The sequence below is a fragment of the Coprinopsis cinerea genome (genome assembly GCF_000182895.1).
Source record: "Coprinopsis cinerea okayama7#130 chromosome 4 map unlocalized cont3.4, whole genome shotgun sequence".
Lineage (NCBI taxonomy): Eukaryota > Fungi > Basidiomycota > Agaricomycetes > Agaricales > Psathyrellaceae > Coprinopsis > Coprinopsis cinerea.
This window is the reverse complement of record NW_003307541.1, coordinates 1965459-1983276: the sequence shown is the minus strand read 5'-3', so window position 1 is coordinate 1983276 and position 17818 is coordinate 1965459. Positions and strand designations below refer to the sequence as shown.

Sequence of the window (17818 nt, the reverse complement as noted above, 5' to 3'; positions counted from 1 at the left end):
TTCTCCTGGATACCACACCAGGATGGGGATCCTACAAAGGCAGGTCCAGACTTGCACATCGATAGAACCCGAACCGTTGAATTATTATGTTGTACATACATCAAGAGTATCATTGTAAACGAGCAAGGTAGTATTGCAGAGCATTAGGAGATGAAAGTAGATTCAGAGTAGAGCGTGCCGTTGACGTCAATACCGCTCGAGAGTCCGGGGGCGATGGCATCAGGCCCAGAAATATGCAACTTGGCGGGATTTATCCACTGAAACCAGTCAGTCAGCTCGAGGTTTCACCGAGAATACAACAACGTGGCTGCTCACCTGGTAAATGTAGGGCTTGGTACCGGCAACGTAGTTGACGGCGACCTTCAAGACGTAAGGAATTTCCGCCAGAACGTCGATCTTCTCAATCAAACCCTTGGGGTTTTCGACATCGCCAACATCGACCTCTACTTTGCCAGTGACGGTTCCCGGAGCATCGGCGAGGATGGAAGGTCCCTTCCATTCGACAATCTGACGGCTTGGTTTCTTGTATCCGGTTTCTTGGTCGAACTGGGTGTCGAGGTGGGTCGTGCGCGAGATAACGCTGGGATCGGCTGGTCGTGCCTCTCCAGGCCATGCAGTCTCTGCTGTGATGACAGCCAATTTGTTGCCGATCACCAATGAACCAATGTTCACGGAGACTCGTCCAGAACCTGAACCCTTCTTGCCATGGGTATCGCATGTCGTGAATTCCATTTGAAGAGCAGAGACACCGCCGAGCTCCTCGCTTTCGAAGTGGTGGAAGTTCCATGCCGAAGCAACGAGGTTAGGGCGCATGCCCTGGATGGCGTGGATGAACATACCGACACCCTGAACGGTGTCAGCCTTGCCCTCGGAGATGATATGACCTGAAGCCTTGAAACGAGGCCAGAAGCGATGAATCACATAGCCTTCAGGCTTCTCAAGGTCGGGCCCAAAGTAGGAATACCCTGCCTTGGGTCCCTTGCCGAGCTTCCATCCTGGTACAGTTCCAATCCTCTGGAACTCCATTGAAAATTGGAGGTCAGCAGCAAGGTTGGCATTGACGACGTAGGTCTCGGGGTATTCAGGATTGTTTGTTGGCTTGTAGGTGAGGGTGAATTCGTCGGCTTTGCACGAGCGTTTGTCGAGGCCAGGGGGTGATGAGGTGAAGTTGGAGACATTGACAGATTTCCAGATCGTCTTGCCAGTCTTGGGATCGTGGACCTTGAAGGTGAATTGGACGGTGGGATACCAGACTCTAGGTGCACGGGTAGACTGTCAATACGATTCCTACAAATCGATGATGATCGATGAGACTTGCCCAGTCGCGGAGTGAATGACTTGACACATTATCGAGACTCCATCGTCAGTGATCGTGTAAAACGTCTGCGTCTCCGTTACGAAACCTCCAGCACAGAGCCATTCCGTATCCTTAGGTTCTAATGGTCCAAAGAGCTCGTTTTCAGGGACATTGGTAGTTGCAGAAAAGAAATTAGGAGCGTGGGGGTCAACAGGGGCAGCACTGCGTCGGGTCGTCAAAAGTTAGATCTTGGGCACAAAAGGGCGATACTCACGAGAAGAGAGAGGAAAACATTATGAAGAAATAAAATCAAGAAGAACGAGGGGTTGGTCGTAACTGGCAGACGTGAAAAACGCGAAGGTGTGGCGGCTTTAAACAAGCCCCAACTGGACCCTGAGCTTGGAACCACATGTCTTTTATTTGGTCGTGCCAACTCCTTTTCGACATCCGCCTCATTGCATGATCTCTAACAATTTCGGGCGCCGTGAGTCGTATGATTGTACAAAGTTAAAAGACAAATGTCCGTGCTCTATATCTATAAACGCGAAAGGGGGCAGAAGTTATTACTTGACATCATCACCACTATCGTTCCGTGGACGCTTGCGATACCGTAGACCCTCGTCATACCACTCCAAAGGAGTCGGAGTCAAGGTAGGTTCGCTTTCATACAGCGAGGCAGGATCGAAATTATTCCATGGGTCAAGAACAAGCGTATTTGAAAGCTCCAAAGGTGTGGCTTCACGAGACTGAGTGTGCGAGGGCCAACTTGGTGAGTCCCTAGAGAGGGAGGAGAGGCCAGACGTGACATGGCTGGTCGAGGTCGAAGGATGGGTCGAATGTGTTGGTAGATTATCCTGGTCCAGGGCGTCAACGACAGAGACAAGCGCGGGACCAGGATAGTCCACTTACGGTACCGGGGAGGACGGCATCGGGATCATAAGCCCAAGAGAAGTCCTCGGAGGGATTTTCAACTGGCAAGGAGGTACTCCGAGGTTCCTGTTCCGTGATAGCCAGTCTTTCGAACTTTGTGGCGCCACTCTTGAAAGAGTCAAGGAGTTGCTTATTCTGATTCACTTTCAAAGTCGAGGGGTTTTGCGATGGTATATTCGGAGGCCATCCTACAAGGCGCACTCCGTATAGATCCAACCTTTCAGGATTGGTCCACTTCATCTCAGCAGTCCGAATCCCACTGACTGACCTGTAAGGATATCATATGAGACTCACAATGCAAAGAATCAAGGGGTATCCGATGACAGACCTGAGCAAGGTTCGAACTGTGTCATAGAGATCCGATTTAATGGTTCTTGCATCCTGTTTAACACTGGTCGATGGTTGCGGGGTCTGAGGGGATCCATAAGGGTCGCTTAGAGCGCTCGGGTGCTCCGCCACCTGCTCAAATTTCAAACAAAATTGCTTGAAAGCTCTGGCTCCGGGTTCGCCTCCTCCTCTTAGGCCCCGCCAAAACTCTCGACCACGCAGCGACCCACCCAAAAATCCAGGGTCTAGGTTATCCTGAGGGTCTATTGCCAAGAAGAATGACTGGACGCCAGAGGTTTCGGCAAGATTTTCCAGAATACGAGAGGTGTCCATCAGGATGGATCGGACTATGGGGCGGTTATAAGAACACGCGATAGAAATCTATATCGTAAAGACGCACCGTATTGTCTTCTGTCCGAAGATAGCGAAATGGAAGCATTGTCGCCGGGAGTCAAAGGCTGAAAGAGATATTTAGCATGCCATTCCGCCACAGAGCGTCGTGTCTAGCATAGGGGAAAAATGAAGAGGGTATTAGGATGCCCAACGGCGGCACGAATGGAACTAGAGAGACCTCTTCAAATGGACGCAGCTCTCTCTCGGAAAACGCCTTGATATCTGCCAGACACTTGTTCATGAACGACTCCAATCGTTCAAGAAACAGACCATCCTCCGGCTTGGGATCCCTGTGAGAGTACTCGAAGATTGATGGACCCATGGTATGGACCATCCAGCAGGAGAAGAGTCTTAGAGCTGATTGGAGGGTCGCAATTAACGTGTCTCAATAGCCATAGCCTTGACGGTCAAAGGTGAAAAGGTCGTCGCTACTGCAAGACCTGCTGGCCTCGTCGACTGGTGTGTTACCCGTTTCGGACCTCGACGGTCCGTGCTTTCCCGCCATCAGCCTCCGTTAGCCTCATTCGAGCCAAACGAAGCTTGCGTTCCACCACCATTGTCAACAGCGAAGCTGGAACTGGTTCTACGAATTCCAGTGTTTCTCCGACCACATGCCCATGATGTACTTTTCAAAACCTCTTAAGAAGCTCCACAGTGTCGAAATGCCTGGCTATTGCCTTGGGAAATCCCCCCTCTATCTCTCTGGGCAGTTTGCAAGATGAATCGTCTCGTCGTGGGCCTTTTGAGCCTCTTTTTCCTTCTAGCACCGACCCTGGGGCAGAAGCTACTCTCCAGGAACTCGACGTTTCACAACCCTATGCTTCCTGGGTTCCATCCTGACCCAAGCTGCATCTTTGTAAAGGAGTGGGATGAGACCTTTTTCTGCGCTTCATCTAGCTTCAATGCATTTCCTGGCATCCCGATCCATGCAAGCAAAGATTTGCAGAACTGGAAGCTAATTGGTGAGTTTTCTCGAATTGATTAATCTGAGCTCGTCCTGAAGACAGTCTAGGACATGTACTCAATCGACGAGAGCAACTTCCCAGGCTCGCAGAAACGAATCGATCCACCAGGTCTGGTTATCTCACAGCTAAAGCTGACAGAACCTTATACGGATTGAACCTAGTGGCATATGGGCGCCAGCTCTGCGCTATCACAAAAAGACTTTCTATCTCGTCACCACCCTCGTCGATGACCATCTTCCTCAAAACGATCCCGACAGATGGGACAATGTCCGTCGATTTACTTACCTGGCATCAGAATTCCATTCCAGGACTCAAAACTTGACTTTCCCCTCAGATTATCTTCAGGGGGAAAGACCCATACAAACCCTCCTCTTGGTCCGTTGCAACACACTTCAAGTTCCAAGGCTATGACCCATCGCCCTTCTGGGATACCGACGGCCAGTCATACATCAATGCTGCATTTGCGTGGCAGGTTAGGTGAGCAGAGTACTACGACAATTCACGATCGATATCCGACGAGCTTGCCTTTTCCAGCCCCGGTATTTATCAAGCGAAAGTCGATCTTGAAACAGGCGAGGTGCTTTCGGACTGGAAGCTCATCTGGAAAGGCACGGGAGGCATGGTAAGCAGCGGATATGTAAACAGAGAAATCGTTGGTTTTGACGCGAGAACGATAGGCTCCTGAAGGCCCCCACATCTATCGAAAGGACGGGTACTACTACCTTATGGCCGCAGAAGGTGTGTTCTTAGTACCTAATCCCAACGGTGGGTTTGTCAACACTCCCACTAGGTGGTACCGGACTCGGACATATGGAGACGATCGCTCGCTCGAAGAGTCTGAGTGGCCCCTTTGAATCGAACCCCGCCAACCCCATCCTTACAAACGCTAACACCAGTAGCTTGTGTAAGATTTCTTGTCTCCTTGTGACCTAACAGACGATTATACACCTCATCTTTTAGTCCAGACCGTGGGTCATGCCGACCTGTTCCAAGATGGAGGCGGTAACTGGTAGGTGCCATGTACACTATCTGAGAAACAGACTAAAGTGTCGCTTAGGTGGGGCGTTGCACTCTCTACACGCAGTGGTCCAGACTATTTGTACTACCCTATGGGCCGGGAAACCGTGCTTGCTCCAGTTACTTGGAAGAAAGGAGAGTGGCCTTACTTCACCCAAATCAGTGGGCAAATAAGCGGATGGAAGCTTCCTCGCCCCAACAGGAACATCAAAGGCGTAGGGTTGGTCTCTTCAACATCGATTTTCCAAAGGTTCTTCTACTGACTGTTCCAACTCTGCCAGGCCATTCACGGGGGAGGGTGATGACATTGACTTCGTTCCAGGGTCTCAATTGCCAGCTCACTTCACTCATTGGCGTTTCCCTATCCCTGATTCGTACGCTGTCTCTCCTCGCGGTCATCCGAACACTCTTCGCATCAAATCATCGCGACTCAACCTCACAGCTCTTAATGGAAACTATGCTGGACCCGAAGGCCAATCCTTCGTCTCTCGTCGACAACAGCATACTTTCTTTACCTACAGAGTCGATCTAGACTTTAAGCCTACGATTCTTGAAGAAGAGGCCGGCATTACGACTTTCCTTACGCAGAACCACCAGTTCCACATGGGCATAGTTGGCCTAGCCAACGAGAACGGAAAGGTTGTTCCGCATATCCGATTCCGCGGAGAGTCCTATGTCCCTGTACCAGACCCAGTCGTCCTCCCTGTCCCAGATGCGTGGAAAGGGAAGACTTTAACACTAGAAGTTAAAGCGTCCAACGTCTCCCATTATTCGTTCGCTGTTGGACCTGCTGGATCTCGCGAATTGCAGACAATCGTCGTTGCTTCAAATGACCCTGTCAGCTGGGGCTTTACTGGTGTGTGATGTCTACATATCTCCTCCTCCTTGGCTTATGTGGTTCAGGCGTGCTGCTCGGGGTATACTGCACCACGAATGGAGGTGCAGGCAAAGCAGAGGCGTATTTCTCCAAGTGGAAATATATTCCTCAGGGCCAATTGAGAGAGTGAATAAGACGGGAGTTCCTTCAGCCGATTTGTGCAGTACTTAGCTAGGTCCCAATAACAATACCATGTTTCGCAGTCGCGACACATCTGCCTCCGGACTCTGCGGGGTTTGATCTCGGTCTCGCAGAAGAGGGTATTATGTAAACAGGCTCCTAATCTCTACCACCACATTCTCTTCATGGGTCGGACGAAGCCAAAAAAGAAGGGTCGCTCTAAAGCAGAGACCGCTTCGACAGTGGAAACACCGATATCTTCCAACAACCCGCCGACGACAGAAGCTCTCTTGAAAAAAGCTCAAGAATTAATTGTACAATGCGACTATGAACTTGCGCTGAAATTCGCAAAGAGAATCCTCGAACAGGATGCCACCAATGTAGAGGCGAAGGAAATGTTGGGAGTATCGCTACTGGAGACTGGAGAGATTGATGAAGCCAGAAAAGTGGGTTTTCAGTGCTTCAATGACCATAGACCGAATTTTAGAGCTACTCATGCAGGTGTTTGAATCGCTCATTCCACCAAACCCCGGTGCCCCTGCAGTCCCACCTCCATCAGCGCACCTCTACCTCGCGCAGCTCAGTGAAGAAGATCCCAGGCTTGCCTTGCAGCACTTCAATAGTGCTGTGAATATCCTCCTTGCCCAGCTAAAAGGCAAAGAGCCAGCTTCTACAGGGATTCCCAGTGAAGATGAGATCGAGATGAAGAGCAATGTTGTGCGGGCACTTGTTGGCCAGGTGGAACTCTGGATGGATCCAAGATATGATTTATGGTGAGCTGAGCTACCTGTATGTTTTTTATCTCGTTCTAATAGCCGTCTGCAAGCTTCGAACCTGAAGCTGAAAAAACATGCGAAGATCTGTTGAATCTCGCTCTCCAGACTGATCCCGATAACCCGGAGGCCCTGCAGACTCTGGCTTCTGTCAGAATGTCTCAGCAGAGACCGGACGATGCGAAACAGATTTTGGAGAAGGCTTGGGGTCTGTGGAAAGACCTTGATCTCGGTAGGTTTTCATCGGCTACTGGAGGACACAGGACACAGGACGCTAGGAAGCTCACATTCACCCGTAGATGATCCCCGAATACCTCCCATTCCCAATCGCCTCTCTCTCGTCAAACTTTTCATTGAACTTGCTCTCTACGCCCCGGCCCTTCTCGTACTTCATGGCATTATGTCTTCCGATGACCAAGACGTCGAGGCATGGTATCTGGAGGGGTGGTGCTTCTACCTGATGTCGGAAAAAGCTGAGGAAGAAGGTGGAAGCTATGATGGATTGACATGGCAGGAACTGGCGAAGGATGCTCGGGATTGTCTCGAGACATGTCGAGTGGTATGTGATCTAGAATACCGTGTTGCGATGGGGACTAATCCAGCCTTCAGCTGCACCGAAATCAAGACCACCCTGATAAACCTATCATCGACCACTGTGAAGAACTTGTTGCGAAACTCGATTCCATGGGCATAAAACCATCCCCTATCGAGGATGCAGACGAGGGCGGTGAAGAGTGGGAGGATATAGGTAGTGAGGACGAAGACGGCGATGTGGAGATGGAATAGAGATTCAGATAGATAGTCTGTTTCTATTATGCATCCCAATCATAAAAGTACTGTAGTAGCCGCATGGCCATATTTTCTTCTGGATTTGTGACATGAGAGACGCCAGAGTTGGCCATCAGTTCCATCAAGCGCGGCATCATAACACGAGGCGCGTCACGGTCGCGTCGTAAAAGTTAGTGGCTCTTTGTTCTTCAACTATCATCGCCATGAACGAGGTCCCTCAGTATATAGTGGACTACTTGGACAAAAAATACCCAAAGCCCAAGATTTATCGCGTATGTTCAGTTACATTTCCGAGTTGCTGAATGCTAATCAGACAACCATGCCTGCTTCTGTTAATTCTGACGGAATTTCAACGAAAATCAGAAATGGCTAGAAGCTTGTCACGAATGGGTAATGGATAATCTACCTCCAGGATCCCTACCCCAACATGTCCTCGAAGAAATCGAATCCCAGCTGCTCAAATCTGATTTGTACGATTCCACGATCCAGGACACGGGCGTCCCTCCCGCTATATCCAATATGGAGACCACCACCCGAATCTCAGGACCTCCCGTATTGGTGGAGATAAAGGATCTCACCGATGTAGGAATCAGTGCATTCCAACTAGAACAAGTTCGAAAAGCGAGAGAAGAGCGGATACAAACGCTTATGAGACGGAATGGAGGGCAGCCGGTCCAGGTGGAAGAAGATATGGAAGGCGACGGCGGAGACTTGGAGATTGAAGGCGACGAAGGGCCAATGCCCAAATATCCTAGAGGAACGTTGATGTTTCATCTGAGTGATGGTTTTACGACATTCAAGGCGATGGAATACAAGCCATTGCCGCAGCTGTCTTTGCTTACCACTCCTTTGGGGTTCAAGGTATGTCACTGCATGCGCGGTATCCCAATGTTCGTCTGCTGACACGCGACCAGATGCAACTGAAGGACGTCAAGGTAGTCAAGGGCGTAGCGCACCTTGAACCAATAAACACATTTCTGAAAGGTGGAAATAGCGTTGAGAATGCTCGCAAAGATTTCCAGTTCAAACAAGGCTTGCGACGACGACTGGGGTGCGTGTATGTCATGTCGTTATTTGGCAAATTCTGCTTAATCGCAATTCCTTAGTCTGGATCCTGAAGAGGAACCTCAACCGGCAGAAGATCAGGCTCCAGGAGATATCCCAGCTCCGATCCCCTCCCCGCAGGCTGTACGGCGCACATCGCTTCAAGAAATAGTCCCTCCTTCCCCTCCACCCGCGGTCCAATGGTCCAACGAAGATGCTAACCTCGAGGACAAGCGTCGACGCGTTCCGAACACTTCAAGCACGATCTTATCCTCCGCCAGCGTCTCTCGTACCACCGCTACTGCTACAGTAACCTCCCAGTACTTCAACAACAACGGTGCTCCATCCAGCAGCTCTCGGGCTATTGGCATGGCATTATCACCCACACTAAGGCAAACCGCACCGACCTTGCCTAAACCTGTCACACCAGGATCGTCACCTGGTGGAGGGTTTGAAGATGACTTTGACTGGGAAGCATTGGACCAAATCGAGCAGGAAGCCCTTGCAAGCAACCCTCCTGTACGTCCCAGCGCTCCATCCAACATTTCCAAAGTACCCACTTCTCAGGTCCACCAAGAAACTATCGAAATTGACGACGATTATCCGATGAGTCAAGACGAGAACGAAGAACCTACACTCTTAACGCGTCAACCGAAGCCCTCCGCTGTTACCAGTGTCTTGGAAAGACCACCTGTTTTCGGCGAGCCACTGGAACTCGTTCCAGACATTCAGGATACTTTTGTATCCGACTTGCCGACGGACAAAGGGAATCTCAATGATACTCGAATGGAAGCGGACATTTTCGACGACGAATTCGACGATTTCCCTATACTCGACAGTGAAGATTTACGCGAGTTGGAGGAGGTCGAAAGGAGGACTGCAGCTTTTATCGACCAACACAACTCCGCGACTGCCGCTACAAGAACGACCAAAACGATTATCGCCGCAGATTTAGCAGCAAGCGCTAAGAAGAATAAACGTGACGGGTCCAAGTCCAAGTCAGCGAGTTCATGTAGCCCTTCCAAGCACCCAGAGGCTTCACCTTCGAAATCCAAATCGAAAACCCTACCGACCTCCGCTTCGTCTCACACTCTCGCAAATTCCTCATCCCCAATCAGAGCCTCACGGCGAGAAACCGCCACATCTTCACCTACTAAACCACGGTCCCGTCCTCCTCCTTCATCTCAGCGCAGAGTCCCTCCACCGTCTTGGAGGCAAAGCCAGCCCCAGTCGTCTGAGGTGATCGCCATCTCCGACTCTGACGAGGATGATAAATCGACAGCGTCGATTCAAGTCTTGGATGTAGCACCTGAGATGCCTTTCCCTCTTTCACAATTCGAGAGACAATCTCAGAGCCAACCCAAGGGTCGGGGACATGCCAGAGTAGGTAGCAAGGCCGGCAATAGCAGCAATGCTAATACCCGAACTGGTCCATCACGAGTGCCTTCCACCACCAGGCCAACCACTAGCCCTGCAAAGACGAGCTCCTCTCGTCCTGCCTCCCGGCCTCGCCCTAAATCACCGGAGATAGTGGACCTCCTGGACACGACATCGCATGATTCGTCTGGAGACGAAGACGTTCGGCCACATATGCCGGTGGACTTGCATCCAACTATTCCACGCACCAGAAATGTAACTGCGAGGAATGTCCGGCAGACACAAACCCTGAGTCGGGCGGTAGAAGAGGTCGAAATCGAAGGCGAAGATGGAGGAGAGGATACTAAAGAAAATAAATCCGTTCCTCGACGACGCGTTCGACCGCGGCGAATGTCTTTTTCGCGTTCACCGACTCCTTCGAATGACGAGGATAGCGACGACATTGACTTTGACGCGATGGTTGTGTCGGGATTGAGAACTAGGACGAAGGGAAGGACAGCTGAACATACGATGAGCGGTAGGAAACTGACCAAGTCCCAGAAGCGACGAGAAGGCGAACGGAATAACGATGATGAAAGAGGTGTGAATGAAAGACCTTCACGTTCGAAACCGCAGAGCCAGCGGACGAGAATGGCTGTTGAACCTGCTGAGGTGTACGAGATATCGGATTGACGTGTGTGTCAAAGAAGTGCTCTTGTATTCTAAGTAGTCTGTATTATCATTAGTCCCGTAAAGCTACGACGCGTGTACGATATATTGTGACTTTTGGTTGGCAAAGCAGGAGGTCATAGGATAGAGTCGTGTGAGAGAATGAGATTTGCGCGGAGTGCCTTTGCCTATCTTCTGCTTGCCACCTCGCCCGCTCCGTCGTCTCTGTGAACGCCCATCTCCCCATCTCCTTCCTTGACATTCTGGCCTTCAGAAACTTCCTTCCAAACTGCCCCATCCTTGTCCCCTTCACTTCCGCGCCCCGCCACCTCGCTCCTGGGGTTTTGCTCATCCCAACCTTCGTCTTCGTCTCTTGGCACCCTCTCCTCTGCGTCCTTCTTCTCCGTCTCAAACTCGTCCTCAATTTCGACTATCGGTGCGAGCTCTTCATGTTCATACACTGTCTCCGTGACCTCCACTTTGCCCGGTGGGACAGAGCGGTCGAATTCTATCTCTTCACGGGAAACCTCCACATCCACGTCGACTAACTCCGATCGATGAGGGGGCTGGGTGTCTGCGGCAGGGGTCGGTCTCAACTGTTCGCGGTTAGGTTTTGTCTGGTCGCTGTGTTCGGGAGAATCAGAAGCAGCCCGGGCCGTCGAGTCCGCTTCATTTACACCGGTAACTGTAGCACTTGCACCTTGCACTTCCAAGGATTTCGCTTCTCCCCAGGTCGAAGCTGACCCACGGCCACCAACTCCTTCCGACGAACTTCCACTCGGACGAGCCAACACCCTCTGCCTCGCTATTTGGACTTTGTGCACTCTCCTGAACAACCAGGGCGGTATACACCCATTCTCGTCTCCCGGTGTTAGAAGCACGCGTTTGTCCTGTTTGGACTGGTAGAATTTGATCCCACTGCGGAGGGCGTCTCTGAAATTGAGGAAGATTAGGACTTTGTGTGTCGGTGGGGGTTGAGGTGAGGGCGATGGCGCTGGCGTTGGTATTGGTGGTGAGGAAGTGGACTGGCATGGGCTGGGTGACGAGGACGAGGGGGATGACGAGGGAGGGCTAGATTTTGCGGTAGAGGACGCCGACCAGAATGAAGGCCATGAAAACGCTTTCGTCGGATCTGGCGCTTCCAATTCCTGCTTCCTCCATTTCTGATCCATTCTCTGTTTCCTCTCTATCCGTTGGACCCATTTTATCTTTTCCAGGACTTCTTTCGTGTAGAATCCGCTGGCCAACATGGGTTCGTGAAGGGCGGATGAGTAAGGCGAGGACGTCCATCCCGTTGTATCTGGGAGGTTGAGGGTTTCTGCACCGGGGATGCCACAGTGGAATTGAATGTAAGGGAATGATTGGCGCGTTAACCCGACTCTTTCTATGAGACGCGTTTTAATGAATATATCTTTTGGCAACTGCGATGAGAAAAACGCACTAATGTCCTCCCAAGCTTCAGGTGTCGTGACATGGATAGCAACATTGACTTCTTGCGGATGCGTTATCCTCTTCAGGCGCATATCGAATTCTTGATAGTAGCCCCGCCTCAGTCGAATCCACCACATCTCGGGAACCGTAGACCCTGTGTCGACTCCCTCTGAAATCCCAATACTCCCACTAGCAGAACTCGAGACCCCGCCTTCTCCTGCCCCGTCGACCGTAACTCCCAAGCCATTCGACCCACTGTGATAGGTTCCATACGCGCCAGCATCCAGGCTCCCAATAGAATCAGGTTCATAAACGATTTGAAACCGTCTCTCAGGGTCAAACCGCGTCGCATCGAACAGCTCGCGAAAGCCATAGCGCCTCAGGCTAGGATGTTGCAGCAGGCGACTGATGCTCATATACCCGTCCTTCCGAACCATATCCTTCCTCCGCACTGGTGGTGTTGCATTGGGATAGCGATATCTCTTCGACCTTGGAAGTTTGTTGTTGTCGAGGGGGTATTTTACGGAGGGAGTGGGCCGGGGACCTTTGCATTGGGCCTTGAGAATCTGCTCGAGGTTGTCGGCGAGAATTGCAAGGGGAGTTTTGTGGAATATGTGCGGCAAGGAGGCATGTTGGACGCGGTTGCGGAGGGAGAGCATATGTCTTCTCTCCCTCTGACAAGTTACTCGCAAATGATCGTGCTGGCGCCGAATCCAACTCGCTCGTGGGAACACTTATTTGATCCGGGGCGGAAGCAACTGGAGGGGATAGGGGCCCCGCTCGTAAGAGCTACGTACATACAGATTCTTTCGTATTTATTTCGGTGAGGATTACTATGAGCTTTATGATGCAAGAGGGAAGTACTCTGGTAGAAGTTGTCTGGACAAAAACATCAGAGTCGAGGCGGGAAGAGTTCACTCAGTCAACAACGTACTCGTAGGTCTCCCTATCAGTGTTGCTCCACACGACAAAGATGACTCTATCCAGCTGCGCTCCGGGGTTAGAGCTGTAGGACATAAGAATTGACGAGAGAGACATACCTTGTCTCCGTCAGGGCCTTCCAGGAATTCTCTTGTAGTCCTGATTGCGATGTGGGTAGCATCGACAATGGGGTACCCATAGATGCCCGTCGAAACAGACGGGAAGGCCTGTCCGCACGAGGCCTTGAGTGAGCCTGGACTGCGGAGAGACGCAACTGTATACGTACCACATGCTTCAACCCGTTCTCAACGGCAACTTCCAAGCTAGTCTTGTAACAGGACTTCAAGAGCTCCGCCTTCTCCTCCGGCTGCGATGCATTGTAGACGGGTCCAACTGTGTGGATAACGTGTCGACTGTTACAAGCGAATATTCAGCATCAACCAGGCATACACCACGGAGAGAAAGAGGAACATACGCAGGCAGATCATATCCCCTCGTAATCTTTGACTCTCCCGTCCTCGCACCATTCAGCTGCTTACATTCCGCCAATAGCTTGGGGCCCGCAGCAGCATGGATGGCTCCATCCACCCCTCCCCCGCCGAGCAAACTCTTATTCGCAGCATTTACAATGGCGTCAACCTGGAGCTTCGTGATATCGCCTTGGCTGAAATCGAGACCAGTAATCAGTTCAGGCCATTCTCTGTGAACAGAGGAGTTGAATATGAATACACACAAAAGCGAGACCTTCTTCAAGAACTCTGCATTGGGTTCGTACCCTGCTTTATCCTTTGCCCCTTCGTCGGTAGACGACCCCTCAGTACCCGCAGCACCAGGGCCTGGCGTCACCCTCAACGCACCCTCCTTGTACAACACCTCCAGCGTCTTCACGTCCTCCAACTTGACCCAGTACCTCTCATCGACGCTCTCGTGATCAGACTCCCACTGGTCGTCGTTTTCACTGATTCTGTCCGACATGGCCTCCGTGGCTGTAGCAGCTACTCCAAGCCTGACTTTCCTCCGACTGATCTCCCTAGTTCTCTTGGTAGGAGACGCTTTGGTATGTTTGCTGCGTCTACTAATCTCTGACGTCCGTGGTGCGAATGTTGGGGTGAAGATACGCCCTGGGTTAAGTCCAAGTACTGATCTGGTGGCTGTCGAAGAGGAGGAAACGACTGCGGTTGTGGAAGGGAAGAGGGAAGAAGAGGTTGTCGATGAAGAGCTGCGTGAAAGCCTGCGGACTGACAGCAATTGATGGACGCGTCGCCCAATTGGAGAGCCCCTAATGGTATGGCTTGGCAATCTGGCGGAACTTACGAGCCTCATTCCATCCACTGAGCGTGTAGTCCTGGGGAAGCGTGTGCTATGGCAATATTCGGACATGCGAGCGCAGATGACGTGCGGAGATTCACGCGGCAGGAGAGTTTGAACGACGTGATCTGAATCCCACAATAGGGGCTAACTTCTTACTCTGACCTGGCTTCATGGTTTTCCTTACTACCCTCTACGTCGTGGGTGTCTCCATAGCAAATAGAAGCCGTGTCGCATTCTCCAACGAGTGTTATGTACTGAATACATTGAACTCACACCTGACGCACCCCACTGAGCCGGGGTAACAATGGACGACCCGTTCGAGCATGAAGGTACCTGCCCTATATTTACGTGGCCTTTGTTTGAATGCTCCAGCTTCTCGAGCTTCGCGAATGGCGACCAAAGACCCTGGTACAAGGGGCTCGACGTTGCTAGGAGCCTCCTGAGGTCCATGTCAAACAGCACACAAAGTACGTGTCAACCTTTGTATTCTCCTGACGTTCAACACCGAGTTCTCCGCAGAAAGAAGTTCCAGTGACCCCTTCTTTGTACCCCTCTTGATGTCCGCAATCGCCGCTGTTCAACCAATGGGCAATGCAAACTGCTCAGCGTGTGTTGGCTACCTCAACTCTTACTGGTTCCGATTTCCAAAGAATTCCATATACCATCTACCTAAAATTACACAACGTAAAGGAGGGAAATAAGCTATGTAAATGATAGAAGTTGTGAACTGCAAATCCAGCGTCTCATGCGAGGCGAAGCGAAGAGTAGAAAAACAGGGGAGGAGGGGAAAGGAAAAGTAATACGTAGAACCACGACAACGACGAATAATGGTACAGATGTTTATGTGTATGTACATGCCTGCGGAACGCGGGTGAGCGGAATTGCGATAGCAAGGATAGCAAAGGAGGGGGGTATGACATGATCGTAGACAAGAATCAAAGAAAAGGGGAGTCGTCGTAATTCGTATACTAGGTGGAATAGTGAAGTGAGTATGCGTGTGGATGGGTGCGGTGCAAGTAGGATTGAAGCAGTACAAATCGAAAAGTATGAAGAATGCAGATGATGCGAAGATGTCGAATGTAAACATGAGGGTGTGTGCAGGGTCAAATATGATGTAGAAGCCGGGGAAAGCATGATATGAGTAGACGGGTAGAGTAGAAAAAGGTATTAAGAGGGCACAAAATGTATGGTAAAGAAAGCTGGATGCATGGATATAGGAAAGTACTCCATAGTCGAGTGTACGTCCGCCCGGAGCGCATAACACAACCTATAGCGCCCAGGAACACATCAGCTTCCCATCCCCAGGCGCAAAAGGAACAAGATACTCACCCAAAGCCATAACCGCAAATGTGAGTGAATATCATAGCCAGATCATAACAAGTTCTCAGGGACTTGAGATATAATGCGTTTACGAGGACGGCCGTGGTTGTGACGGATGCTGATATTGTTGGTGTTGAATATGCGCATGTTGCGGCCTCTGCGGCCTTGAATACTGGATCGACTGTCTTCTTTGCTGGTGTTGACTTCCTTCGTATGTCCTTGTACTCCCGCTCCTTGCATGCCCATTCGTACTACCCACACCTACACTCCCAGTGTACCCTCTCTGCTGATCAATCGACATTTGATGCCTCTGGTAACCTCCGTCATACCCTCCTTGGCTCTCCAAGCCCTGGATAGGCGATCCTGCCTGACTCCGCTCAACCATAGTCTGCGTTGCAATAATCGTACCCGCCAGCGTCCGGTCGGTGTCACCAGACTCGGTCCCTGTGAGTGCAACTATGGGCTGGTTGTGGGGGTAATAAGACAGGCGTTTGGAAGATGTAAAGTCATACACGGTGAATCTGAGGTAGTGCATTAGTGTTAGTAGAAGAAATGAAGACCAGGACGTACTGCTCCTCCAGTTGACGCAGTTCAGGCTTCATTTTCTCGAGATCGGGGTTGGCCTTTCGTTTGGAGTGGGTAAGCGGCTTTTCGACCATGAGGAACTCGTCCAGTTCGTGTGAGACGTCAAAGTTGGCTTGCTTCATCTGTTCATACGCGAGCTTCGCGTCAGTACGATCGCTCTCGATAAACGTCTATATGGGAAAGTGGAAGCAGGGAAGAATGATTGATGCACGGGTGTGGCAACTCCGACAGTGGGTATGTGGGCGCCAAATGTATGGGGGAAAAGATGGTGGCCAAAGAAGACAGGAACGAGACGCACGTCAGGTACAAACGGTGGCTGGATCGTCTTGCTCTCGAGCGCGTCCCAGTCGATTTTTCTAAACCACGGATGTCGTTTCACATCTTCCAAACCGCGTGCGTCCGGTTTGCAACCTAGGCGCTGATGAGGGTCTCGTTCGATGAACTGTAAACCGATAGCCAATTAGATTCGCCAAAGGAGATCATCCGATGTCACTCACCGCTCTCAAAGCGCTAACCCCATCGTCACTGCACCACGACTCCTTTTCCCTCTCTTTCTCGTCCTCTCCGCTTTCCCTTCCAGGGAACTTCAATGTATCCTTCATGATACTCTGTGTCATCTTCTCTGCATTCCGACCATCAAACGGTCGCCTGTGGTAGATCAGCTCGTAGGCTGTGACTCCCAAACTCCACCAATCAATCTGCCAACTGTATCCCTTCCGTGACACCACCTGGGGTGCCATGTAGGCCATGGAGCCAGCCACGGAGGAATGTAGACGTGACGAGGAGTAGTGGATTGCGACGTTGAAGTCGGTGAGGTGGGCATGACCTTCCGAGTCGAGGAGGATGTTGTCGGGCTTGATATCACTGTGTAATGTGAATCAGAGGGGCGAGGGGCGGTGTAGGAGGCCGGGGATAGAGTCAGGGGGACAGGGGAGCCATATGATTATGATTGTTAGGATCAAGGCGGTCGTTAGCGAACATGTGAAGAGGTGGAATGGTGAGATGGCGCGTACCGATGGATTATCCGCTGTCGGTGCAGGTAGTCAACCGCGCTGGAGAGCTCAGCTACCCAGAATCGCACGACGTTCTCCGGGATGTGGCCTTTGCGTTCCAAGTGGACTGTTGGTTGGACGTTGAGTGGAATGTAAGAAAATGCAAGCAAACGGCGGACGAACATCGGAGGTCGCCACCCAACATCAAGTCGAGGACGAAAAAGCAGTTCTCGTCGTCCTGGAATGCATAGCGCAGGTTGACGACGAAAGGGTGGTCGATCTGAATGTGGGCAGGGTAGGATCGTCAGGGACAAGAAGTGGGAAGAACATGCTGGAATGTGCGTACTTCTTCGAGCAATCTCCGTTCTTGGATGATGTTCGCGACAGCCTTCTGTTTTATGCAGCGTGTCTTGTCGATGTACTTGAGGGCATAGAGCTTCTTGGATCGCTTGTGTTCAACAACGCGGACCTGGACAGCGAGATTAGTGGTCATGTCGGTTCTGGCAAATCGAAGCAGAACGGACCTTTCCAAAAGCGCCCTTCCCCACAGCGCGGTGGAGGTCAAAGTGATAGAGGTTGACCTCGCCGTCGAAATCTACTGGCTCAGAGAAACAGCATCCCATGCTTCGTGAATTAGGAGAAGTAAAGATAAGAGGAAAAGAGAGAAGAGAAAAAAGAGACTGTAAGGTGTGGGTATGGAA

At 51.1% G+C, this 17818-nt stretch overlaps 8 protein-coding genes across 8 annotated transcripts; 3 read left to right on the top strand and 5 right to left on the bottom strand.

The window, feature by feature from the left end:
- Positions 1–62: 62 nt before the first annotated feature.
- CC1G_06380 (survival factor 1) lies at positions 63–1674 on the bottom strand. The gene is made up of 4 exons (XM_001836243.2): positions 1572–1674; positions 1319–1519; positions 316–1255; positions 63–257 (listed from the first exon to the last, which is right to left on the bottom strand). The coding sequence occupies exons 1-4, from the start codon at positions 1589–1591 to the stop codon at positions 144–146; spliced, it is 1275 nt and encodes a 424-aa protein (XP_001836295.2). The 5' UTR covers positions 1592–1674; the 3' UTR covers positions 63–143.
- A 186-nt stretch (positions 1675–1860) lies between these two features.
- On the bottom strand, positions 1861–3269 carry CC1G_06379 (hypothetical protein; the record flags this gene model as incomplete). The annotated part of the gene is made up of 5 exons (XM_001836242.2): positions 1861–2151; positions 2207–2495; positions 2556–2901; positions 2955–3057; positions 3126–3269. The coding sequence occupies 5 exons, from the start codon at positions 3267–3269 to the stop codon at positions 1861–1863; spliced, it is 1173 nt and encodes a 390-aa protein (XP_001836294.2).
- Positions 3270–3764: 495 nt separating this feature from the next.
- CC1G_06378 (arabinofuranosidase) lies at positions 3765–5936 on the top strand (the record flags this gene model as incomplete). The annotated part of the gene is made up of 11 exons (XM_001836241.2): positions 3765–3909; positions 3960–4020; positions 4074–4179; positions 4247–4389; positions 4447–4534; positions 4590–4650; positions 4703–4816; positions 4873–4921; positions 4970–5149; positions 5211–5785; positions 5833–5936. The coding sequence occupies 11 exons, from the start codon at positions 3765–3767 to the stop codon at positions 5934–5936; spliced, it is 1626 nt and encodes a 541-aa protein (XP_001836293.2).
- A 175-nt stretch (positions 5937–6111) lies between these two features.
- On the top strand, positions 6112–7485 carry CC1G_06377 (hypothetical protein; the record flags this gene model as incomplete). The annotated part of the gene is made up of 5 exons (XM_001836240.1): positions 6112–6372; positions 6428–6699; positions 6753–6931; positions 6999–7258; positions 7309–7485. 5 exons carry the CDS (start codon positions 6112–6114, stop codon positions 7483–7485), a joined length of 1149 nt encoding a protein of 382 aa, XP_001836292.1.
- A 396-nt stretch (positions 7486–7881) lies between these two features.
- On the top strand, positions 7882–10581 carry CC1G_06376 (hypothetical protein; the record flags this gene model as incomplete). Its single annotated transcript, XM_001836239.2, has 3 exons — positions 7882–8349; positions 8403–8539; positions 8595–10581. 3 exons carry the CDS (start codon positions 7882–7884, stop codon positions 10579–10581), a joined length of 2592 nt encoding a protein of 863 aa, XP_001836291.2.
- Positions 10582–10745: 164 nt separating this feature from the next.
- CC1G_06375 (hypothetical protein) lies at positions 10746–12647 on the bottom strand (the record flags this gene model as incomplete). The annotated part of the gene is made up of 2 exons (XM_001836238.2): positions 10746–11941; positions 11999–12647. The coding sequence occupies 2 exons, from the start codon at positions 12645–12647 to the stop codon at positions 10746–10748; spliced, it is 1845 nt and encodes a 614-aa protein (XP_001836290.2).
- Positions 12648–12830: 183 nt separating this feature from the next.
- On the bottom strand, positions 12831–13884 carry CC1G_06374 (Macrod2 protein; the record flags this gene model as incomplete). The annotated part of the gene is made up of 5 exons (XM_001836237.2): positions 12831–12867; positions 12923–12975; positions 13029–13136; positions 13196–13322; positions 13385–13884. 5 exons carry the CDS (start codon positions 13882–13884, stop codon positions 12831–12833), a joined length of 825 nt encoding a protein of 274 aa, XP_001836289.2.
- A 1707-nt stretch (positions 13885–15591) lies between these two features.
- Positions 15592–17740, bottom strand: CC1G_06373 (AGC/YANK protein kinase; the record flags this gene model as incomplete). The annotated part of the gene is made up of 9 exons (XM_001836236.2): positions 15592–15747; positions 15806–16061; positions 16111–16295; positions 16424–16567; positions 16623–16989; positions 17139–17244; positions 17301–17397; positions 17464–17586; positions 17642–17740. The coding sequence occupies 9 exons, from the start codon at positions 17738–17740 to the stop codon at positions 15592–15594; spliced, it is 1533 nt and encodes a 510-aa protein (XP_001836288.2).
- Positions 17741–17818: the final 78 nt, after the last annotated feature.